General features: G+C 39.3%; 7 protein-coding genes across 7 annotated transcripts; 3 read left to right on the top strand and 4 right to left on the bottom strand.

Annotated features, from left to right (window-relative positions):
• The first annotated feature begins 1,557 nt into the window (after positions 1-1,557).
• On the top strand, positions 1,558-7,981 carry LOC145705588 (uncharacterized). The gene is made up of 5 exons (XM_081783074.1): positions 1,558-1,715; positions 3,725-3,830; positions 5,781-5,834; positions 6,830-7,185; positions 7,663-7,981. Exons 1-5 carry the CDS (start codon positions 1,558-1,560, stop codon positions 7,910-7,912), a joined length of 924 nt encoding a protein of 307 aa, XP_081639200.1. The 3' UTR covers positions 7,913-7,981.
• Positions 7,982-8,007: 26 nt separating this feature from the next.
• LOC145699177 (plasminogen-like) lies at positions 8,008-10,814 on the bottom strand. Its single transcript, XM_081776443.1, has 9 exons — positions 10,453-10,814; positions 10,166-10,243; positions 9,596-9,951; positions 9,457-9,550; positions 9,292-9,407; positions 8,535-8,748; positions 8,355-8,477; positions 8,222-8,313; positions 8,008-8,080 (listed from the first exon to the last, which is right to left on the bottom strand). The coding sequence occupies exons 1-9, from the start codon at positions 10,783-10,785 to the stop codon at positions 8,047-8,049; spliced, it is 1,440 nt and encodes a 479-aa protein (XP_081632569.1). The 5' UTR covers positions 10,786-10,814; the 3' UTR covers positions 8,008-8,046.
• Positions 10,815-12,656: 1,842 nt separating this feature from the next.
• On the bottom strand, positions 12,657-14,726 carry LOC145705567 (uncharacterized). The gene is made up of 7 exons (XM_081783052.1): positions 14,555-14,726; positions 14,244-14,515; positions 13,726-14,057; positions 13,539-13,683; positions 13,025-13,372; positions 12,881-12,974; positions 12,657-12,833 (listed from the first exon to the last, which is right to left on the bottom strand). The coding sequence occupies exons 1-7, from the start codon at positions 14,594-14,596 to the stop codon at positions 12,657-12,659; spliced, it is 1,410 nt and encodes a 469-aa protein (XP_081639178.1). The 5' UTR covers positions 14,597-14,726.
• Positions 14,727-15,817: 1,091 nt separating this feature from the next.
• LOC145705540 (uncharacterized) lies at positions 15,818-16,645 on the top strand. The gene is made up of 4 exons (XM_081783023.1): positions 15,818-15,975; positions 16,052-16,203; positions 16,247-16,427; positions 16,471-16,645. The coding sequence occupies exons 1-4, from the start codon at positions 15,884-15,886 to the stop codon at positions 16,643-16,645; spliced, it is 600 nt and encodes a 199-aa protein (XP_081639149.1). The 5' UTR covers positions 15,818-15,883.
• Positions 16,568-18,006, bottom strand: LOC145699186 (choline-phosphate cytidylyltransferase A-like). The gene is made up of 8 exons (XM_081776453.1): positions 17,851-18,006; positions 17,562-17,804; positions 17,393-17,491; positions 17,279-17,350; positions 17,058-17,231; positions 16,962-17,014; positions 16,779-16,918; positions 16,568-16,738 (listed from the first exon to the last, which is right to left on the bottom strand). Exons 1-8 carry the CDS (start codon positions 17,897-17,899, stop codon positions 16,699-16,701), a joined length of 870 nt encoding a protein of 289 aa, XP_081632579.1. The 5' UTR covers positions 17,900-18,006; the 3' UTR covers positions 16,568-16,698.
• Positions 18,007-18,255: 249 nt separating this feature from the next.
• Positions 18,256-18,788, top strand: LOC145705530 (uncharacterized). The gene is made up of 2 exons (XM_081783012.1): positions 18,256-18,607; positions 18,709-18,788. The coding sequence occupies exons 1-2, from the start codon at positions 18,256-18,258 to the stop codon at positions 18,786-18,788; spliced, it is 432 nt and encodes a 143-aa protein (XP_081639138.1).
• Positions 18,789-19,140: 352 nt separating this feature from the next.
• LOC145695903 (uncharacterized) lies at positions 19,141-22,505 on the bottom strand. Its single transcript, XM_081772956.1, has 11 exons — positions 22,327-22,505; positions 22,014-22,252; positions 21,683-21,967; positions 21,370-21,540; positions 21,061-21,331; positions 20,915-21,013; positions 20,685-20,871; positions 20,484-20,641; positions 20,074-20,445; positions 19,323-19,444; positions 19,141-19,281 (listed from the first exon to the last, which is right to left on the bottom strand). The coding sequence occupies exons 1-11, from the start codon at positions 22,469-22,471 to the stop codon at positions 19,240-19,242; spliced, it is 2,091 nt and encodes a 696-aa protein (XP_081629082.1). The 5' UTR covers positions 22,472-22,505; the 3' UTR covers positions 19,141-19,239.
• Positions 22,506-22,805: the final 300 nt, after the last annotated feature.

The following is a 22,805-nucleotide window of genomic DNA, read 5'->3' as shown; positions in this document are numbered from 1 at the left end:
CAGTGCAACATCAAAGCGGTGCGCGGAACTGATAAGGCTTTTATGACGCATTTAATCGGCGCACGGAAGTGACGCGCGCTTCCCATAGGGATGAATGAGTCAAACAAAGGATCAATTGAGAATCTGGGATTCGGCGCCAATAGTATACAGTGAAAGAAAACGAATCACGGGATTTTGGGTGCAAAAAAGAATGATTTAGAAATTCAAAAACTCTTGTATAAATCAAGTGCTCCTAGAAATGACGTCATTCGGGAATCTTGTTTGAGATGAACTACAGTTTTTGAGGAAAGCTTTACGAAGTAGGAGTTATTATCATAATTTCTGATTATTTTTGGGTTTCGTTTATTAAGGGTATCCCCAGTATAAATGATTTTTTTAACAATTTTTTTGCATAATTAAATAGTTAATTATTTTAATTATTGTTTTAAAATCTAATTATTATTTAAAATAATCGAAAATTTCGACTAAAATTTTCGACTCGAAATTTTCAAAACTTCTTCAATTGTATCAAATTGAATGGTTCTTCCAGGAAGCGTCGCGTCTTTCGCAAAAGTACTACCGCTGCGGGGCTCGCGCGCGCCCTCTGAGAATGCGCGATTCTAGAATTTCGCGCTCTGCGCTGCTCTAATATAACTTCAATTCAGCAGATTCGAGAAAAAATAATAAGAATAAAAATCTACACTCGTATTTCATTTGTCTCAACTATAATCACAAAAAAAGAGAAAGAAAGGAAGAAAAATGAAGATTTACAAAATGATGATGGTTCTTGGTCAAACGGGCTCGGGTTTTCAAATTCCACCGGCGAATTCACCGGTTGCTAGTACTGGCGATTACAGTCAGTATGAAGCCGGAACGCCGATGGTGAATTTGAAGGGCGCTAGAAAACCTTTCAATTGCGGCCCGCAGGAATGGATTACACATTTTTGAATCCTTCGTCTGACTTGTTTTACGGAATTTCTTCAGCCCCGAATTATCCTCAAATTCTTGATTATCGTCCATTATCAGAAAATCGCTTTTAAAAAAGGGTTTTCAATTGCCCAAAAAAGGGCAAAAAGAATATTTTTGTGTTTGACTTGCATTGACAAAATAAAGATTTGCAAAGAAAAGTCAACCCTACTGCTTTTGTGTTCAAGTTCTTAGTCGACCTTTTCACTTTTTCAATGATTTTCTAACCCGTTATTCTGAATTATTCACAATTATTTTAAATAATTTATTTAAATCAATTGTTAAATTAGGTCAGTTTATCCCCGAAATAAGGTAATCATACTTTATTGAGGTTAATGACCTTTTATAAATGATGTTATTAAAATAATTCCTTTTCAAAAAGGGTATTATTGCTCCGAGAAAAGTTGTCAGCGAAATAATTTTATTTAGGTTAATGTTTAAAATTTAAACTTTAAACGATAAAGTACAGCTTTCAGCAAAGGAATAACAAAAGCTCAAAGCCTCTCAAATGTTCAATTTCGACCTTGTTTTATTTCCTTATAAGTTATAACCTTTTAGGATTTTACAGTGAGCTTTTTGAGCCAAAATACTAAAGATTTAATTACTAGATGAATGTATAAATGTGTGTTTTCAATCAAGCATTGGTGCTTGAGATTTTTTAAAAATGTAATCCTCGACAAGATCATCAAAGTACAGCCTGGCCGAGAAGAGATCCTCCAGACACCTAATTTCCCGAAGAAAATCAACACCGGCATGAATTGCGTTTTACGGTAATTTTCAGCTTATTGGTCATCGTTTTTTTCATTCAATAATCAAGGCGACGAAAAGATGATCTGGCGGCTTAACCCCGCTTCGTAATCTACTAATTGAGCAATCCCCTGATCCCGCAAACCCTTTTCTATCTAAAATAAGATCGGTTCTAAAATAGACCTATCCACGTGGAAATCCAGAGTTATTTCAGATGCTCGATCTGGATATTTTGTTTTCTGATCGGATCCGATTCGCTTACCTTCTGCAGATTTGCGAAGAAAAGCTTGAAATAAAAAAGACTCAAAACGAAACTAAGAAAAATTCGAAATTAAAAAAAAAATCCCAGACAATTTCTAAGAAAAATTTTTTTTTGCCAAAAAAATCGTGGATTGGAATGCAATTTTGTCTGACAGACAAAACGTCTGATTTTTTTTTAATTTTGTCTGAGCGACAAAAAAGAAATGTGACCCTAAAATTATCTTGAAATAAAATTTCGAAAAGCGAGGTCTAAAAGCAGTAAATATTTACAGTACTTCTCGGAGGTTCCGAAAAAACGGTCTATCAAAAATTAAGCACCTCGATATTTAGGTGCTTCTCGTTCGTTTTCGTAAGCGCTTATGATAAGGAACTGATAACAGCATGCGCTTCGAGTAGAACTGGTTCTCGTGTTACCCTGTTCTCGGGGTTCTTTTATCTTCTGGAATTTGAGGTAGATTAATGTAACGTCTATTTGCGTCTGACAGACAAATTCTTCGGACACTCGAGATTCGAGATTTTTTTTTCTGTTAGAATTCTCAAGAATTTTTTTCTTCTCTTCAAGAAGCGCTAACCGAACGGACGGCAATGTTAACCTGTTAAAGAACGATGAGACTAAATGAGCTTATGCGGGGGCTGAGCATGTTACGCTTACGTCAGCGCGTTCTAGCGTTGTTTTCTTAAAGAATCAGTCACGTGTTGAAATCTTTATTATTTCTTAAAATATTCATTTTCGTCCATTTTCTTTAAAAACCCTTTTTGACAGGCCATATTTACCATAATAAAACTAAGTTTTTATTCAATTTAGACTTCGACGCCTAGAATAAAAGTCACATGATATAGGTGACGTCATAGCACTAGAAAAATGACGTTTCGTTAATAATTAAAAGAACCTTTGATTCAAGTACCCTTCGTTCGAAAATAGGGTGAGTGTGAACAAGAGCTTATTTTCAGTAAAAACACTACAGGATAAAAATGGAGTCTACCATTAATATGGTTGCATAAGCCTCCCCCCACCCCCATTTTTGATCAAAATTTCTGATGCAAGAAACATCCAAAAACCCGCTACCACACGTCAACCTCCGAAATCTACGGCATTCAACTTTCGAAAGACGCCTAATTGTCGAAAATGTCGTCAAATTGGACCCCCTTCTTTTCGCTTTTTCTAGAGGCCGTTCACTTCAATTGCTGCAGTTCTTTTTCTAAAGAAAGATTTCGCAGAAATTGAAAGAGGGACAGTCTGGTTTGCGGAGGTTATAGCTTCAGCTGTGGGTTCAGAAGTGTTTAGACTGGCTGACCGCACGCTGCATTCCAAAAGTAACTGAACGGTCTTTCTTTTTTCACAAGCTCAGCAGTTATTGAAGAATGAGTTGTTCTGACGAGATTTGCATTCTTTATCAATCCACTGTACTTTTTCACATTAAAATAGGGGTAGCAAGAAGGAATGGTGTCTGGAACCGACAAAAAAATTCGACAAATTTTGCGTGGGCGGCTACTCGGCTGCTGATAGGCCGGTTTGCCGGATACAGGCTTCTGATTGGTTGAAAATTTCCACGCAAAATTTGTCGAAATTTTTTGTCGGTTCCAGACACCTCCCCAGTAAGAAGTCTGTTTAAAAAAAATAAAAGTTTTAAGAAAAACTCAGTCAAAATATATAAAATAATAAATTTAAACAAAATAGCTAATAACTGATATTTGTAACTGAATTTTGGTTGCTCGACGCTCTTTTTTTAAAAACGCTTTTTTTAATATTCATTTGAATATCTGTTTTTAGCTTGCAAACGTTGCCTGGACACAAAATCATTCTGAAGTGGTACGGCTTCGTGGTAGATGGATGTCACGAAGGCAACAAAGTGCGAATAGTTGATGGCGATCAACAGGAACATGGTTTCGCCGCTCGCTAATCTCACATCAAATCATAAACATTCTGCTGTTACCCCTAAATTTTTCACGATAGGGATGTTTAGGGCGGTTTAAAATTATAAAATGATGTAAAAAGAGGGACTTTTAGCTGACAGGTGCTTGAATTTTAAGCAAACTAGCTGAATTAAAATCGACTCTTGAGAAACATTAATTCTGACCTTTTTTTGGAAAATCAGTAGGCTTTCATCAAATATGCCTGAAAATCAGCAGAATAAATAAGGGTGTCAAGAGGTTAATTTTTTTATGAAAAACTATTTCATTAAGGGTGTCCCCAACGATCGGATTCGACTAATCTTAGTCTGATGACCAAATTTTTTTCAGTTAATTAAAGGAAGCTGATTCTAGAACTTTTTTCAGATCTGAAATATCTCATCTGATTCTCGAGATATTGCTGTTTCTATGACAGCGCTAATGCATTACGGCTCGATAGAAATGCACTGTAAAAAGTGTCATTTTCAAACTTTCGATTTTATATATCGACCTGTATATTTTCTGAGAGCTTGAAAAATTCTCTATTCAATGATACCTATATCAATACGATAGCACAAATTTTTCACTTTCAAACAGTGCGCCAAAAGTCGCAAACACCTGCACTTTGGCGCCGGAAAAAGGGATTAAGGGTCTTATCAACGCAAAATATGAGCGAACCGGGAGACTGAAAATAGATCAAACTATTATTCCTGTAAAAATGAGAAAAATTGAATTTCAGGAACAGCGCTAGAATCGAGCTCAAACTTCAGCATAATCGTTACTTCAAAGAATGCATCGTATCAGATGCATACAGATAAATTTTAAAAATCCGTCAAATTTATGGCATAGAGGAGCGTTCAAGGAATCAGGATCTGTTCGAAATTTAAAAATTGAATTTGTAGAACTCGAGAAAAACGATCTCAAAGATTGGTCAGAATAGAAAAATCAGAACTCTTTGAAGAAGCGGTAGGGGATTAAAAGATTACAATTTCAAAATTCTGCCAAATTTATGGCATAGAAAAGGGTCTAAATAATAGTGAGTATATTTCTTTTAGCCGAAAAGCCTTCAGAAAGTTCTATAAAAAATAGCTCAAAGTATAGCCTGTTTTAAAAAAATCGTTGGGGACACCCTTAAGAGTACTACCTTTGATTTCCGCAACTTCATCATTTTGGAAATCGAAGGTAGTACCCTTAAGAAAGGCACCTAAATGATCCTCAAAACTTGGATCGAATCGATGTTGACGCCCTTAATAAGATACTATTTTCCCCTTTTTTGTTTTATTTCACAGTTGCGTTGTTCAGAGCACCTTTGAACAACAAGTTGTTATTTTCAAATTCCTCCGGAGCTGAGCCTCGCAGCCACGTACGAGTCATTTCGTGTTTTTCCACTAATCTCCGCGTATTTTGAAATTTTCGCCGAGATATATTTTGTAAAACACGTGATAAATTATGTATATCGCTGATAAGGTTCATTAGACGATACATTCTGTAAAAAAAGCACTGATAAAAAAAATTGATCACGTGGAAAGAGCATAAGGTGCTCCTGTTTACAGCATTTTTATCTTTTGATAAGAAATTTTTTTTGGCGAGTTACAGGAAGAAAATACTGTAATACTTTACCAAACAATTTGGATATTGTAAGTTTTGCTATTGTGCAACTGTAATAACCAAAACCCTGTCTGTGAGCCAAAGTCTGCAAATTATAAATTCATAAACAATTTTTCGCGGGAGCTAGAACTCAGCCCATTTTCTGGCCCAATAGGGGTTGACGGGACCAAATCGGTAGCGATTAATGAACTTAACGTGTCCTTCCTTTTTCTTGGGCCCGTCACTAATTGCCTGCACGTAATAAATTGTCGGTAAAGAGGCAGTTGATTGAAGAATTATTCGAAATGGCTTCTTCACCTGTCGAGCGTGCGGCGAGAACCTATTCAAAGCAATTTCACTGTGGCGACAAACGCCCTCCAAATTACGTCTCTTCAACGAACGAGGTAAGCTTCTTTCACGTTTTCCCAGGAGAGAATTTTGAAGACAATTTTCCGAGTTTTTCTAGCTCTTTTTCAAGATTTTCTGAATAAAATAAATTATATTATATAATATTATATAATCAGAGTTGGGGTTTTGGTAAGCTGAGTGAGCTGAGCTGGCTGAGTGAGCTGAGCGACGAGTGATTTTCATAAATGATCTCGTCTACTCAGCTCAGCTCAGCTCAGACAATTACCACTCATTTCAGCTCACCTCAGCTCAATGATTTTGGACATGACTCTGTTCTGATCAGCTCAGCTCAGCTCAGCTCGCACAATTGTCACTCAGCTCAGATGAGCATCATAACATTATTCTAGTAGTAAAAATACAGTAAAAAAACAGCTCAGCTCAACCAGCTAAGCTCTAAAGTCGGTCTGCTCAGCTCAATGACTTCTGTAAAAGACCAGCTCAGCTCAGCTCAGCTCAATGATTTCTCAAAAAAGCCCGCTCAGCTTAGGTCAGAGAAATATTCACTCAGCTCAGCTCAGCTCAGTAGAAATAAAGCAAAGTTTACGACTCTGAATATAATCAAATATATTGGTATAATTTTCGGGAAAATTAAGGATCCAGAAGCGTTCTTTTTTATCTAAACTTTAGGGCCTCTATTTGACAGTTAGAATAGCCCCTGTCAAAACTTGAAGTCACAAATCTTTTTTTTTTTCTCCGAGCTCGATGAACCACTGACAGGCGGATTCGAACTTCGAGGATTGATAAAGACAAATACGATTTTGAAAGAAAAAAGCGGAATGAGCTGACACGGAGCTTGTATTTCACGAAATAAGAGCATGCTTGAAAAATCGTGAGCGCACTTAGAAAACCATAATCTCTTAGGCTCACTAGCAATTTTTCGCATTGCGAGACTGCAATTTGCAGCCTGAGAGCTGGGGTTTCTTTATTAGGTTGCGCTTTCGCATACATTTTATAAATAATGAGACAAAGATTTTTAATCGAGAGTTTTCAGGTCGAAATCGCTTTTTCCGTGGTAGACATGATGCGAAACGACCGCGGAATAATTTACAAATTCGGCGTCGAAGGCTCGCTGAGAAGAGGCGTGCCGATGCACTTGCAAGGTAAGCAACTTAGCTCCAAATACGATTTCAGCACAGAAGGAACAGAAGTGCAAGGCCAAATGGGCAGACCTGTGAAAGCAATTCAAGCCCAACAGCCGCAGATTTCTCAACAAAAACCGCAGCACTCACAACAACAAAACTCCCAGCAGAATAATCAAAATCAACAGCAACAACAAGGGCAGCAAAATTTTCAACAAAAACACAATTTGAGAAGCCCAGTTGGAGTTTTTGGCGAAAAAATGATCAGGTAACGAGTTGGGGTGAAAATTTTTGCGGTGAATTTTGAAAGATGAATGCTGTTGTTCCAGACTGTCTGTGATGCCCTTTGCGCGCACTTTTCGCGACTTTGAACAGTCAAGAGACCCACTCTTTCTGATCTGGATCGACTCTTGAAACTGACCATTTCGAGTGTACGTAAAAGCACAATTTTTATCTCCCCGTCTTTAGAAAGATTTTTTATTCGAGGGTTAAAACAACTCTAAAAAAAGTTTTATTTCACTCTTTTTGACGTTTTTTTTACTAAAAATCAAAATTTTTTCCTCAAAAATATTAATTTTGGTCAAAAAAGGTTGAAATTTAAGGGTAGAACCAATTTTTAGAACAGATTTTTAAAGAAAGGGTTTTGATTGGCCGGTAGGTCAAATACAGCAATCTTATTGGTAATCCGAAAATTCACTTCAAAAGATTGGTTTAGTCCGAAATTTTTAATTACTTAAAACTTCAGACGACCAATGCGCCAACAAAACCTCCAAAACAATCAAAACGATCAAATGATGTACTCAATCACTCAAGAAATCGAAGACACCGAGCATCGTCAAATGAAAGTCCTTACCGAAGAAGAAAGTAAATTCGCAGAATACCGATCGATGATCCTCCTTGGGCTTGGAATCGTCGGCGTTCTCATCCCTCTCGCATTGCTGATCAAAATTGTGAGTAATAAGAAGAAGAACAAGGAGCATGAAGTTTCGGGATGAAAATTTCGATTGTTTCTGTGTATAAATTATTCTTGTCGCCAATTTGTTGGAATTTGTAAATATATGTTCTCTTCCTTGATTTCAAAAAATTAACTTCGGTTTCGATTTTTTTATTTGTGTAAAAAGGTGCAGTTTTAGACGCATTTTGGATCCGTACAGACCATTCTTTTCTCAAGTTTCTGAAAATTTTTCGAAAAAAAAAATTTTTCGAAAAAAATAGAAAATTTTTCGAAAAAAAAATTTTCAAAAAAATAGAAAATTTTTCGCCAAAAAAAAATTTTGATAAATTAATTTTTGAAACTTTTCCTTCTCTCGTAAGGATTTGGTCCTGCCCTTTCGACCTCCTTCTTGATCCAGTTGTAGTATTGCGAGACAGGAACATAGACTCCAGGGAAGTCTTCCTGAAAAAATTCCTAGAAGATTTTTTTTATGAAGATTTTACCCTTGCACAGCCATTTCCAAAGCTGACGACACCGGTCAAATATCCTCGGTCGCCAACGAATTCGCAGTTTCCTTCGCATTCCTGGGCGTTTTTGTAGCAAACAAGTGGTCCTCCAGAGTCGGACTGAAGTTTGTTTAAATCCTTTTTTCTCTGCAAGAGAAGTCCATTTTTCAATTTTACCTGGCAAGTGTCGACTCCAGGAGCGCTAGCGCACATGTGCATTTTTGGCTTGAGATATCGCTTCACATCACGGTACGATTTTGCGCAGTTTTTGAAGTCTTTTATGTCGACATTCGCTGTCTGCAGCGTGTGGGCCAGTTGAATTCCTTCTGTTTCGACGCTTGTATCGCCCCAGCCAGAGATTGAGCATTTGTCGCCTTCTCCGAATCGGAAGCTTAAAAAAAAGATGAAAACAAGGATGACTCTAGGTCAGAGTTCCAAATTCACCCTTTCAGCTTCACCTAAGGGTGAGGTAAAATAGATTCACCCAAACTTCACCTTTGGGTGAACTAAGGTGAAAGCAGATTTTCAAAAAAATTAGGTGAGGTGAGGTGAAAATTTTCACCTAATTTCACTTAAAGGTGAATTTGGGTCAAAAACGATTTTTGAAAATTTCAGGTGAGGTAAGGTGATATGAAAAATTTAAGGTGAATACATTGGTAGGTGAACAAAGGTGAAATTGGGTGAGAGCCGATTTTCGAAAATTTTAGGTGAGGTGAGGTGAGGTGAAAACTTTTCACCATATTTCCCCTAAAGGTGACTTTGGGTGAAATCTAATTTTTGAAAATTTCAGTTGAGGTGAGGTGAAAAATTTTTGGTGAATGATAGGTGAACCAAGGTGAAATTGGGTGAAAGCCGATTTTTAGGTGAGGTGAGGTGGGGTGAAAATTGATGAATCTTGGGTGAGGTGACTCTGCTCTAGGTTATTGATTCATACTTGTCAGTATTGATACAGGCAGGCTGAGTGTGATCGTCGAAGACAATACAAGTACCGTCTTCTTTGCTCGGGAAAAGTTGGATGAGTGTTAAATCGTTGTTTGGATGCTTGTATCGCTAGAATTGTGATTTGTCAGTATTTGCCACAATAAACGGGGATAAAGACCTGATGCATGATGACATCTTTGACACGGAAGCTTTGGAAGGTCTTGGCATCTTCGAATTTTTCGGGGTGCTCTGTGATGACATCCAGATTAGCGCTAAAATATCTAATCAGCGGGTTATCTTTCGATTGTTTGTCTTACTCTGAGTAGAAGAATCTCGAACCAACATCGACTCTGAACCAATCTTGTCCACCTTGACCAACATTTTTGCCTCCAGTGAACCAATCCTCTGTCGGAATGCAATGCGCCGCGGTCAAAACCCAACAACTCGAGATAATCGTCGCACCGCATTGATGATCTGTCCTTTGTCCTCCAAAGTTGAGCTGCTGCTTGTATCTCAAGCGAGCTTGGTATGGGATTTCTCCCAATTTGGCATCTCGGCCTCCAATGATTCTTTCCGCGTCTTGCTTCAATGGTCGTTTTCCGCAAGCAGCTTGATCGCGGAGAAACTCATTTTCGGGCTCTTTGCATTGTGGAACTGGGCATCTATCCCACTTTTAACAGTTCTCTTAGTGTTAATTTCGGAACAAAAAGGGGGCTTGGGACTGGGGAATTCGGGATAGGTAGAAACAATGGTTAAGGGTGTCAACATCGATTGAGTAAGGGTATCTCTTAAAAATGCGAAAATCGATGTTGACACCCTTAAGGCCTTGGTTGGAGGGTTAGGGTTAGGGTTTGGGTTAGAGTTACTAGCAAATAAAACTGTTCCTTCTCATCAGGACTATCAGTGTAGCACCAAGGACCATCTTCATCATTCGTAGGATTTCGACAGAAATTATGCGTTGCCCCCTGAAATCAGTGATAACAATCTCCTTCATCCTTTTTACGGGATGGTGTCTGGAACCGACAAAAAGATTTCGACAAATTTTGCGTGGGCGGCTACTCGGCTGCTGATTGGCCGGTTTGCCAAGTCCAAGCTTCTGATTGGTTGAAAATTTCCACCCAAAATTTGTCGAAATTTTTTGTCGGTTCCAGACACCTTCCCCTTTTTCCCTCACATTTTCCTTGTAGGCATGTGGCCAAACACTTTCATCATTCCACGCTGCGCATTTGTACCCCATCTCCGTCGTGTCCATTTCTCCATCGTACTTAATCTCGTCGCAGAGCAAACTTTCCCGCTGATAGCAATATCTAGAATCGCCACAGACGATCTTTTGTTTCGGAATTTCACAAAGAGATTTTCCGAAAAACGACTTCAACGAAGGACTCGTCAGCTGAAATTGCCCCTTGTTCATTCGGATGAACTTCATATCATTTTTCGCGACAAGACCAGCGTTCAACAGCGACTTCGTTTTTCGGATCCAGACTCGGGCCATGCCCGGATCAGTCATAGCTTCGGGGGCATCCGAGCCGGTAAAATACTGAATCCTGGGCTCGGCAACCTGAATGGAAAACCTGAGTCAGGGTCTGAAAGAGCAAAAATGAAAAGCCGCGTAGCGGCATTTTTAGAAACGAAGCCGCAAGGCGGCTTCGCAAGATTATTTTTCAATCTTATATTTAAATTCTGGCGAAGCCGCTTTGCGGCTTCGTTTCTAAAAAAAGCCGCTACGCGGCTTTTCATTTTTGCTCTTTCAGACCCTGACTCAGGTTTTCTATTCAGGTTGCCGAGCCCAAACTGAAGCTGTGGAGGAAATTTCCGAGCGCTAGAATTTTCCAATTTGTAGGCGACCCAGACGTACATCTGCGCCCAGTTGAGACCAAAGCTTTGCTTCTGCGCGAGAGTCTTTACTTCTTGAATTTCTTTCGGGCTAGATGGCGTAAACAGGCGAGAATCGCCGCCAAGTCCTTTGCAAGCAATACCAGCGTCTCTCAGTTTCACGCCTCGTCCTGGAATGACTTTGAAGCATTTATCTTTTCCGGGCGTCCAGCCGGCTGGGCAGGCTGTATCTTGCCCCTGGGATGCACCCAGGAACAAGAACATTTTTAAAAGCTTCATTTTCTAGTTTTTCTCTCTTTTGAGCCATCTCCAGACTCTGGAGCAGTACTGAATCTTGTTTATTTACAGAAGGTCAGACTGCGCAAATAAGGAAGGGATCGACAAGATTCTCAATTAAAAATGGACATGATATTTTTTCGGGATTTTTTTCGGAATTTTTTTTCGGGGATTTTTTAGGGAGGTGTCTGGAACCGAAAAAAAATTTCGACAAAATTTGCGTGGAAATTTTCAACGAATACGAAACCTGGATTCGGCAAACCGACCAATCAGCAGCCGAGTAGCCGCCCACGCAAAATTTGTCGAAATTTTTTTGTCGGTTCCAGACACTATCCCGATTTTTTCGTGATTTTCTTCGGGATTTTTTTTGGGAAATGATTTTTTTCGGGATTTTATTCAATTTGAAAGCAGATTTTATAAATTACAGAAAAGTTTTAAACTTCGACCAAATATTCAGACTCGGCCAAATTTTCCTGCCAGCCGCGGATTGTTCTTGGCCCGTATCCGTTTCTTCCTTCTCTGAGAACTTTGAGCCCGCAGTATTTGTCTCCATTACAGCATTGTCGGCAGACGGACGGTTTGTTCAAAGACCACGGTTTGCATTGGTACTCGGCAAATTCCCGGTCGCCATCTGGCCCCGCGAAGTTTTGAACCTTGTTGTCTTGGCAGGCGTTGGCCCACTTGCAGCCCATGATGATTTCTCGAACGCTGCCGTTGCGGGAGCGGACCTCGACTTCGCAGACTTGCTCGTTGTCCATGCACCGTTCGACGCGACCGTTTCGGTTGCACTCATCCAACGTCATCGAGTTGCAAGTGAAGCAAGAACCGACCGGGATCGGAAAAGGCACGAGTGGTGAGCCAGATCCTTCTTGAGCCTGAAATAAAAATGAGACCGTGTTTTTTTGTAAAACTCACATAAGAAGCAGCAATAATCGCGACGAAAAGTTTCATGTTGATGGAAAGAAAGGAGTTTTTTCTTGCTTTTTATTATCTAAAAAGCTTTTGAAATCGGAAAATTTCTTGATTTTTGTTGATTTTTCCCCTGTATTTATTGAACTCGACAACGCATGAACACTCGGTGGCGACAAATATCACTGATGCAACCTTTTTCAAACAGAAAGGCCCTAAGTCCCCAAAAACAAACTCAGGGCAACAAAAAGGGGGGTCAGAGGTTATCCCGATCGTGGAGCGCTTTACGAGGAATTTCGCGCAAAATTTCAAGGAAAAAAGTCAGCAAAGAAGAAAAAAGTTTTTTGTTTTTGATTTTATTCACATGGCGAAATTGAAATCAACATAATCGTTGTTTGCAGAATGAGATGAAAGTGAGCTGATTTCTTCCAGCGAAGATTCTGAGGAGGACATTCCCCAAATCAGCTTCTGAAGATTAACCGGGATGAAATTCGACGATTCCGGCAGAATATCCAGAAGTTCTGACTCTTTCTCATCCTGAAAAAAAATGAGAAAAGGAGTTCAAAAAATGATATGAATGGTACTTTTTGAATTTTTCGACAATCGTCTTCGTAAATTATGATTTTCGGCTTTTGACACTTCGTTTTTCTTTTGACCTTTTTGACGTAGCGAAACAGACTGAAAAAAACCTCCTTTGAAAAAGAAATTTCCAATTTTTCGTCGCTTACCAGGCGAAAATGGCGACAGAAAGAATGAAAATTGAGAAGAAAATTCCAGCCATGGTAATTTCCAGCGCGATTGAGTCAATTTTCATCTTATGAACCGGTCCACAAATCGTTTCATTTCCATTTTGACCGGTTGATGACCAAATAAACACCTCTTTTGGCTCCTTCTTTTCGTCAATTTTCCAATCGACAAATTTTTCGCTCGAATTTGACTGGAAAATGAAGTCATGTGACTTCGCCAAGGAACATCTACAGTGAGAACATGTTGTATTTGGCTGACTGTAACTTCCAAAGACTGTGAATGAGTCGGATTGGTTGGGTAATAAGGGTATCCTTGCTGAATTGCTGAAACTTTTGATGGATTTTATAAGATCAGGGAGTCGGAAACCTGCGTTAAAAACCTGAGTCAGGGCTTTCCCGACGCTTTAAAAAAAGCCGCGTCGCGAAAACCCTGAGTCAGGATATCTGAACAGGTTTTTGAGGCAAGATTATTCTAAAAAAAATAATAAAATCCGACCTTAGTTGAATCTTTTTATGAGCATTAACAACTTCGTCTGCTTTTTCGATCTTTATTCCAGCTATTTGCAATTCTGAATGCCCATCAATAAAGATCTTGTTTGATCGTCCATAACTTATTTCCGGTCCATTCAATTTTACGGAAGCTAGAAAATAAAATTTCACCTTCTTTCAATGCAAATTCTGACCTTGTCTGAGCTCAATTGAATGGACTGAGTCCAGATTTTCGATCGGGAAGGAAATCAGTTTTTCTTTTGGTTTGATGGTTTTCCATTTTAGGGAAAGAATTTCACCGCTAGAATCAAGGAAAAGAGCGGAGACTTGAAAGTGTCGGTTTTCGCCGCCAGAGTATCGTTTTTCTTCGTTGTTGATAAGTGAATGGAAGCAAAGAGAGAATTGGACAAGAGAAGGGTCGAATTGGACCAAGGAAGCATGAAGAACAAACGTCTCTTCCCAAAAGTCTTTGACCAAAATTTTCGGCGGCGAAGATTTTCGCGTTGAAATTTCAAGTTTTTCTTCGCTAAAAAGCGTTTTTTGACAAGCTTAGCTGGAAAAGAGCTCAAGTTCCGGACTTAACCAATTTATGGAAATGTATTTTTGGATAACCAATAAGATTGCTGTATTTTGTCTACTGGCCAATCAGAATCTTGATCCATAAAATCACTTCCAAAAATAGGTTTAACCCCGATTTCGACTTATTTTTTACCTTGTTTCTTCAAATTCGAACAGAAAATCGCCCACCATTCCATCCGAATAAAACTCGTCCCCAAAAAGATGCCCAAAAACAAAATCATACGCTTCATTGTGGCAAATCTGATCTGCTTCCGCCATGAATTCTTTCCAAACTAAAACGCTTTCTTTCGCATTTTCGACTGTTTTCTCTGTTTTTCGGCATCTATGGCGATTAATGAATAGTTTTTTGCTTTTCGAAGCGAGAATATACGGGTTTTTCGCAGTGGGTTCTTCTTCAAAAACGCTCTAGAAAAAAATTAAAACGGGAAAAATGGGAAATCGTACAAGTAAAAAATCGTCAATTTTTAGCTGATTTTCGACTTCCATAAAAGCTGAAATTTAAATTGTGTCTCTTTGAAAAACATAAATGACCAAAAGTGATGGTAGTAGGAGTAGCTGTCCGTTCTCAGGGGCCTTATTTGACTTAGTAGCATTGCTTCTAGACGGTTGTGCGCGGTCACTAGGAGAATTTGCTCTAAGCTCAAGAATTTACGAGCTAGGGGACAATTTTCTTTTGCGAAAATACGAGGATGAATTTTCTCCTTGTGATAGGATATGATATTACCTAGACAAATTAGTTTGAAAAAATTAATTTGAAATTACTTATTAAGGACCCCCGTCAGCTTTTTTCTTAAAATCAAATTTCGGAATTTTAAAATTTTGACCCCGGAAATGGATTATGCGGGTCAAAAAATGAATTTGAGGCTGCATTTTTCGGGGGTTTATTGCGACTCCTTCACCCCCAAAATCGCATTTGCCCTAATTTTTGCAAAAATATTGATTTTTCTTGGTCGAAAATCGTTCTTCAAAAGAAATGCGGGGTTGTCAATATCCTTGTTTTTCTCGCGAATAAAAATAATTCCACAAATCTAAGCAAGGCCTTTACTCAAAATATTATCGAATAATTATTTCATGAAGCCGTCTGAGTATAAATAGGGCTAATAAAATAGAGCAATCTAGAATGAAGATCACATTGCTGATTTTAAACTTTGTATTTTCTGCTTTTGGGAAGCCAATAACGATTTACGATTTGAATATCATCTACACAAATTGCATGAAAGGTAATTATGTCTTTTCTGCTGTGTCCCTGTTCCTTATGTTAAGGACTTCTCTCAAACAACGAGCAATATGCAAAGTTGATGGCAAATCCGGAGTCGAATTCATTTCTCAATCTTGAAAAAACTTGCGACAAGTATATTAATCTTATTATTAGAAATAAAGGCTTTGCTTTGTAAGTCTCATTTTTCCTTATTCTAAGATATACTGCTATTGATTTTGAATAGAATCGTTGATCCCTCACTAACTCAATTTTCATCCGTCGCCCATCTGTCATGATCATTCTTCAAAAAAGCGCTGACAGAAGCAATTTTCAAAACAAGATCCTGAAATTCCTTCTAGCCGGAGGTTTTGAATAATTTCCGAAAATCGCCTGGTCCTGGCTCATTAAATTTTTCAAAGAGTAATTGGAGCCGATGAGACAGAGGGGGCCTCTTTATAGTCGCGCCTGGTGAGGTCTGAGAATGTTTACGATCGAGCAAAGTCATTTTCCAAACGAGAGAAATAGGTTTTCGCAAATTTGATCAAGATCTTTCTCTTCCTTGATTTCAAGAGAAAATGTCAGAACTGATGATTTTTCCAAAATATGAGATGATCGAGAAAACGATTCATAAAATTAACACTTATGGCGAAGACCGAATGGAAAATAGGTGATTTAAACATGTTAATATAATATAATATAATATAATATAATATATGTTCGTATCACATTGACACCGTTATTAGAAATATGAATGATACGCTTGCAACTTGCGATAGAACTCAAAAGGGTCAAATTCGTTGGAAAAAGTGCACAGTAGCCGGCTGCCAAGAGGTCAATAGATGTGAAAATTGCTTCTCCCTCGACCTCGATTCGGAAAGATGGACATTTTCTCAAGGTAGATCTGAGACTCTTCTAATTTTTGATTGATATCTTGATAGATTATCCGGTTCACTTCAAGTGTTTCAACGAAAATTCCGAAGAAACTCTTCCAGAAGTCGGCAATATCGGCTTTTTCGAATGCTGCGGCGGCGATTATTTTCTTTACTACGTTCCAGTTAAAAATGAAACTGCTGAAAATTTGCCAAAGCGAAAAGCAGCTTTTTCAAAAGACACCCTTAGGTAAATATCTTTTTTAACAGCTTGAAGCATTATTTTTCCTTAGAAATATCGGTTATGGAACTTTGACGGGTCTCTTTATCTTTGGAGCGATCGTGATTATTTGCTGGTTTTTGCGAAATCGGTCGGAAAGAATCAAACAGAAAGAAAAGGAGCTTGAAAGAGCCAAGGCGGAGAAATCGAGAAGAGATAAAGAGAAAAAATCAGCAAAACCCGAATAAAAGAAAATCATTCGAAATTGAGGATTTTATTTCTTTTGCTTAAATAATAATGATTATTCCTCTTCGTTCGAGGCATCTTCTGAGACTGACATTCTAGACGAAATTGTTAAAAAACAAACAGGGGAAATTTTACCTTCTCGGTGAACCTGGGGGTGAACCTTGAGGGCTGATGGCGTCAAGTCCTTTTGTAACAAAATCTGGCACATGCGGAACGTAGATTTCGAGGAAACTTCTGATTCTGTTCACTTGAGCTTCTTTAAAATTCGTGTAAATCTAGAATCATTAGAAAATCGACGATGATGATAATTTTCCCGACCTCTTTAGTTTGCTCGATTGCTTCTTTGATGACATTTTCTGTCTTCAGCCTCGCTAGAAAAAGACCATTTTAGTCGAAAAGAGTTAAATTTTCTACCAGAATGGACAGGGCCAACATTGAGTTCCCTCCTATTGTATCCTCTGGAAAGATTTCTTCTGATGTATCCATCGTAGTTTTTCACGACTCTGGTGATCATATCGCTCGTACTGATTCCTTCGGTTCGTTCAGTTGGGCAGAACATGTTGAGACTCTTTGGCAATGCATACGAATCTAAAGAGAACGTAGAAGAGGACAGAAAAAGCGAAGAAAAAGATTACCGTCTTGGCCACCAAGAGTGTAAGGAGCTTCATCATGGGCGATAAAGTCGATTTTGTGCTTGTCGAAGAATTCTAGAGACGAAATTTTATGGAGCGAAAAAGTTGAAAAACTACCTTTTGAATAAGTCCACGGAGCGTCGGGCAGGACAATATCAACATATTTACAATGTCTAATTGCTTCGTATCTTTCCTCGTCTGTACAAACAGTCTGGCCTTTTTGACGAGTTCAAATGCTGAGTTCAACTTTGAGTTCGAAAAAATTGACGATTTTGAACTCGATTGCCTTTGAATTTGTGAACAAGCCCATCGTTTGAAACTCCAACGATCAGCGTCACATTCGGAAAGTAATTTTTCGCTTGCATCAATTGCCTGGCGTGACCAGCATGGAAGACGTCGTAAACGCCATCGGCATAGACTCGGCAAGGGGCGCCGGCGAGGGCTTCTTCTTTTGTCACTCGTTTGTATTCGCCCTTGCAAAAGTCTTTCGGGTCAAAAAACTCCGCTGGGCCAACATTTTCATATTTGACTTAAAAAAATTTGTGGACCAAAATTTCAATTTTGCTGATTTTTACCAACTGGTTTCCAGTCGTTGTTCTGCGCGTCTCGGCACTTTCCTTCCATCTTCTTAATTTCTCTCTTTCTTTTCAATTTGAATTGAAGCAAATCTTTTGTTCGAAAGTTGATTTGTCAAAAAACCGCTTTGTGTGACTGGAATTTTGAAAATATTATGGCGCGTTATTTGGACGGCCCAAAGGTAGAAGATTCTGTATACCAAGTAAACAAATTCACGGGACATGCGGATTACACAACTCGAAAGGTCAGTGTTTAGTCCGCGGCCAATAAGCGAACTCGTTAGTGGACTTGTAATAATTATGATTGTCTGTTGATAAAAAGTGCATCGTTGGGCATTTCTTTTGGGATTTCTAGAGCCTCATTCAGTCTCTATTTACTCATGGTCGAGAATATTAGTTTATACGATGTCAAACTCTCAGGAGGAAAAGCCAAAAGACGACCCCTGGAGCGCATACTCTTCTCAACCAAGCATGACAGGATATTACTTCAGCGACCAAGCTGCTTCAAATCCTATGTCTTCATTACACTCCCCAACAAACAATTTTTCAGCTGATGTTCCAGCTCCACATCAGTCTGAGAAAGCTTCGAATACAAGTTTCCCTGATTCTGGACCCATTCATGTCCCGATTGAAAATAGAGTTTCTCCAGAACCAATTCTCAAGAAAAAGCGATTTCTAACTATCAGTAAATCAACCTTTTCTGGGGCCGAAGAAAAAGCGTCAAAATCCTTTGCTCCTGAATCAAAAGAAATCCCTGGTAAGTTTCCTCAAAATACAGACTCCAGAGAAAAAAAGACAGGTAAAATGATCATAAACTAAGAATAACAATTGACAACTTTGATGGACATATCATTCTAGGTTACAAAGATACTGGTCGAAGCAATACAATTCCTGGTTATCCTGGGCTCAGCGACCTGAGTAGAAAACCTGAGCCATGATCTGAAAGATCCCTCAAAAAAAAAAGACGCCCAAATAACACCTTCAATAGATTTGTGACTACAGACACTTTGGGTATTTTTATTAGATCATTCAGATTCTGGCTAAGGTTTTCTACACAGGCTGCCGAGCCCAATGCCTATCTCGACGAAGAAAAGAAAGAACCGATGCCGAAATGTTTAAAAATCTTCCTCGTTGTGTTTTATCTTTTTGTATGTCTTATAGTTTTCAGTTCGATCTTCTTAGGTTAATCGAAGAGGAGTCAGAGTCAAGTAATCAAATTGAATGAATAATTTCGTTGAAATAAAAGTTGCACCTGAAAATATCCATTTGGCAAGAAAATTTTCGGACATATCTCTTTCAAGAAAATTTATTAGTTCGTTGTCACTTTCGGTTTCTTTCAGTGTGAAACAAATAATTACAGAGCAGGTGAACAAAGCTTTTTGGCAGCAATTACTTGGATTTCTTCTTTTGCTTATTCTTTTCGGCTTTCAGCTAAAAAATCGTAAAATGGGCGAAAAAGCTGAATGTCTTACTCTGGCGAACTTTCGGATAGCTCTCGAACGGAAGTATTTATTCTTTTGAGCTTCTGTCATGTTGGAAACGTCTTGCCAGCCGTTTTTGTTGCGCTTTCCGCCGCGGCCTTTCTTTTGAGTTTCTGTCTTTTCTTGGTTTGCAATTCAAGTTACACATGAAAAAAACAGGTTTTTTTTAACGTTGCACATAATTGGTGGAGCGTTTTTGATGGTGTTAGATTCAAGATATTTCAATTTTCTCTTTTGGACCTTAATTGGGAGGGTCTGTAGTATGTTAAATAAGCTTTTGGTGTCGGCACCATCACTGGTGGTGGAGTAATCACGACATCCAAAATACACTAAAATCATAGGAAAAAATCTTGATGACGTCATTACTCTAGCACCAACCTTGGTGCTGGCACCAAAAACTATCAGGATTATTTCGCATACATGTAGGAAACATCCCTGTATGATAAAAAACATATCTGGTGCTTTTAAGGACTTTTCAAATTTTCTCCCACCATTCGCGCTTTGCCGCGAATTCCCAATGAATGACGTCATTACTCCACCACCAGTAATGCTACCGACACAAAAAGCTTATTTAACATACTACAGACCGTCCCCTACATGCTGCAAAAGAGATAACCAAAATATCTCAACTCTAACCCACTGAAAAGCGCTCCACAAAAATGGTGCAACGTTAAAAAAAACCTGTTAAAACTATTCCAGAGCAACTTTTCTTGGTTTTTGATTAAATTTCAAAGATGCAAACGGTCCTTATTTTCACTGTTTTCTCCATCAACTTCCATACTTTCAGCCGCCTTTTCCTCCTCCTTCTTCAATTCCTTCGCTTCCACTTCTTTCTGTTTAGATTTCTTCACCTCTGTTTCCTTCTCCTTCTTTGGCTTCGATTCGTTCTTTTTCGCGACTTCTTCTCTCTCCGGCTTTTTCTTTTGCTCTTTTGGCTTCGTCACGGGAGCTTTATTGCTCGACCTGACTAACAGCTGCCCTTTCTTCGTCTTGAGGCCTTTTTTCTTTCGCTGGGAAGATTGAGCAGGAGCAGCTTCCTCCTCATCAACTTCGGCTCCAGAATCGCGATCGGAAGTCTTTTCCCCGTCGTCGGACATTGTTTCGTAATCGTTTTCTAGTTCATTTTAGTGTTGAATACGAGTGATTTCTTACCATCTCCAGGAACAGTATCATTCTTGCCGGGCTTGGCCTTCTTTTCTGGAATATCATTCGACGTCTTTTTGAACTTGGCGATGAAGAAGCCGTCCATGTTGTTGATGTGCGGATAGTAACGCTTTGTCAGATTCATCGAAGGATGAAATCGCCATTGTCTAAAATAAATGATAAGCTCGAACCCCCTCAAGCCGATTTTACCTGTATTTCGTGAAACCTTCTTCGCCAAGATCGAGTCCGGTGTCGACCAACTTTACGTTTCGATTCTTGAGCCCGTAGTCGACCACCCATTCGTTCTCCTCGACCAACAGGGAGCAGGTACAGTAGATGATGTACCCACCGGTCTTGCTCTTTGCATCGACTGAATCTATCGCCGCCAGGAGGAGTTCTAGAGCCGAAATATTAAGCGACAAGAGATAATGCGCCGGTACCTTTTTGGATATGAACGATTCTTCGGACATCCTTGTCTTCTTTCGATAATTTCGCGCTTGGATCCTTAGCGATCACGCCTGTACCAGCACAAGGAGCATCTAAAAGGCAAATATCGGTAGTTGACGGCCCTGTTAAATCAACTTACCGCAAATAACCCGATCAAAACCGCCTTGAATCGTCGGGAAACTCCTTCCATCATAGTTGCAAGTGGCTACATTCGAACAACCAAGACGATGAGCATTCGCGACCAAGGCTTTCATTCGGAGTTTGTTCTTGTCGTTGGCGAGGACCATTCCTGTATTTTTCATCAGCTGGGAAATGTAAGTCGTTTTGCCTCCTGGCGCAGCGCACATGTCCAGTACTTTTTCGCCTTCTTGTGGGGCGAGGGCCATGACGGGGAGAAACGAAGATGCGGACTATAAACTTGAAGTGCTGATCTTAAAGTGGCGCTTACCTGTAACATGTAATGACCGGCGAGGTACTCGGGCGTCGCACCGATAGGAACGGCGGAGTCGTAGATGACGAGACCAACTTTTGACCACTTTCCAACAGGATCAAGGTTGACGCCTCGGTTGATCAGCGCCTGCGCTAACTCTCGACGGCGACATTTCAGCGTATTTGTTCTTTCAAAGGATGAAAACAAGCGAAACTTAGCCCTGAGTTCAGCGTATGTCCAGTATATACTATTTAAAAGACTAGTCAAAAACAGCAAAGTTTCCCTATCAGCAGCCCTACACCCCATAGAACGTTCTCTTCATCCCTTTCCTGATAGTTACAGGTCTGTGAACCTCATTCGCTTCGAAGAACGACACCAGCTGATCGAGCGGAATCAGCTCCGTAAATCGCTCGCACAAGTAGTCGTTGTATCCATAGTAGTACTTGATGTCACTTCTGAGAAGCTCCAAATACTCTCCTCGCGTTTTTCCATCTTCACGTTTTTCCTTGAAGTTCTTGAGCGCCGCAATGTTTTCTTCGATTCTGCTCTTGATGATGGCGACGTCTAGAGGAGCTGACTTTTCTTTTTCGATTTCTTGGCCGGACGGAAGAACGAACTACAAGTTGCCAGGATAAGTCAACGGCTGAACCCTAACTTTGTACCTTTTCGACTTCTTCCAAATTATTCTCCAGGTTCTCGTCGTCATCTTCTTCATCATCGTCTTTTGGATCATCATCGAGATCCTCGTCGGAATCATCCGATCCAACTCCGAAATCGTCTGGCATCTCCTCATCTCCAGAATCATCGTCGAAAAGCATCTTTTCGTCGGCTACGATTTCGTCTTCAGGAGTTTCTTCAATCTTTTGGGCGATTTCTTCATTTTTTGTTTCTTCTTCCAGCGCTTAATAGTAAAGTTAGGTCTTGTTCGTTTTTTCATTCTAATGGAGAAACCGTTTTTCAAATATTTTGACTCACCTAAAAGAGCTTTTTGCTTCTTCTTCTGTCTTCGAGACGAAACTGGGGTCGCCTTCTTGGAGATACCAAGATCTTGCTGTCTTTTCGCGGCTTTTCCGGGGCCTTTGACGATTGTGTCCGCTTTTCGATAATCTTTACGCCCCATATTTTGGGTTTTCTGAAATTTTAGAAATGTTTAGATTTATATTTCACAGTTTTATTAACAATTTATCAAGGATTACTCTTGTCGTTCTTAGAACATGGGAGCTTCTAACCATAGATAGTTCAGAATAACATTTTATAAGAAGAAAAATAACAGTTTTTAAGTATTTTTAACAGTCAACAGAGGGGACACTTAATTCTCCGGTCTAGAGACCTTCGTTTTCATTTTATTTCTTCATAGAATTCTCTCATTTTCTCCATTTTTCGTTTTTCCTCAAATTTTCACATTTTTCTCAAGCTTTTGAAAAACGCGCACTGATTGGCGGAGCGCGCCTTTC

The sequence above is a fragment of the Oikopleura dioica genome, chromosome 1 (assembly GCF_907165135.1).
Source record: "Oikopleura dioica chromosome 1, OKI2018_I68_1.0, whole genome shotgun sequence".
Lineage (NCBI taxonomy): Eukaryota > Metazoa > Chordata > Appendicularia > Copelata > Oikopleuridae > Oikopleura > Oikopleura dioica.
Note: the sequence above shows the minus strand (reverse complement) of the source record. Positions and strands in the feature narration are given on the sequence as shown.

Bases quoted from the DNA above. Each gene is read 5' to 3' on its own strand.
- LOC145705588 (XM_081783074.1), top strand. From the start codon at position 1,558: ATGTATAAATGTGTGTTTTCAATCAAGCATTGGTGCTTGAGATTTTTT. The intron at 1,716-3,724 runs GTAATTTTCAGC...ATCTGTTTTTAG, and splicing joins GGCATGAATTGCGTTTTACG to CTTGCAAACGTTGCCTGGAC. The intron at 3,831-5,780 runs GAACATGGTTTC...ACCTATTCAAAG, and splicing joins TAGTTGATGGCGATCAACAG to CAATTTCACTGTGGCGACAA.
- LOC145699177 (XM_081776443.1), bottom strand. From the start codon at position 10,785: ATGACTGATCCGGGCATGGCCCGAGTCTGGATCCGAAAAACGAAGTCG. The intron at 9,952-10,165 runs AAGGAACAGTTT...GAGAACTGTTAA, and splicing joins ACACTGATAGTCCTGATGAG to AAGTGGGATAGATGCCCAGT. The intron at 8,081-8,221 runs AAGGAAAAGTTT...GAAACTTGAGAA, and splicing joins GGACCAAATCCTTACGAGAG to AAGAATGGTCTGTACGGATC.
- LOC145705567 (XM_081783052.1), bottom strand. From the start codon at position 14,596: ATGGAAGTCGAAAATCAGCTAAAAATTGACGATTTTTTACTT. The intron at 13,373-13,538 runs GTCGGATTTTAT...ATCCATCAAAAG, and splicing joins CATAAAAAGATTCAACTAAG to TTTCAGCAATTCAGCAAGGA. The intron at 12,975-13,024 runs GTAAGCGACGAA...GGTTTTTTTCAG, and splicing joins TCTGTCGCCATTTTCGCCTG to TCTGTTTCGCTACGTCAAAA.
- LOC145705540 (XM_081783023.1), top strand. From the start codon at position 15,884: ATGTCAGAACTGATGATTTTTCCAAAATATGAGATGATCGAGAAAACG. The intron at 15,976-16,051 runs GTGATTTAAACA...CACCGTTATTAG, and splicing joins GAAGACCGAATGGAAAATAG to AAATATGAATGATACGCTTG. The intron at 16,428-16,470 runs GTAAATATCTTT...ATTTTTCCTTAG, and splicing joins TTTTCAAAAGACACCCTTAG to AAATATCGGTTATGGAACTT.
- LOC145699186 (XM_081776453.1), bottom strand. From the start codon at position 17,899: ATGGAAGGAAAGTGCCGAGACGCGCAGAACAACGACTGGAAACCAGTT. The intron at 17,232-17,278 runs GTAATCTTTTTC...CGTTCTCTTTAG, and splicing joins CACTCTTGGTGGCCAAGACG to ATTCGTATGCATTGCCAAAG. The intron at 16,919-16,961 runs GTCGGGAAAATT...TAATGATTCTAG, and splicing joins CAATCGAGCAAACTAAAGAG to ATTTACACGAATTTTAAAGA.
- LOC145705530 (XM_081783012.1), top strand. From the start codon at position 18,256: ATGTCAAACTCTCAGGAGGAAAAGCCAAAAGACGACCCCTGGAGCGCA. The intron at 18,608-18,708 runs GTAAGTTTCCTC...ATATCATTCTAG, and splicing joins TGAATCAAAAGAAATCCCTG to GTTACAAAGATACTGGTCGA.
- LOC145695903 (XM_081772956.1), bottom strand. From the start codon at position 22,471: ATGGGGCGTAAAGATTATCGAAAAGCGGACACAATCGTCAAAGGCCCC. The intron at 21,541-21,682 runs AGGAAAGGGATG...TCATCCTTTGAA, and splicing joins TTCACAGACCTGTAACTATC to AGAACAAATACGCTGAAATG. The intron at 20,872-20,914 runs GTACCGGCGCAT...TTTCGGCTCTAG, and splicing joins AATCGTTCATATCCAAAAAG to AACTCCTCCTGGCGGCGATA.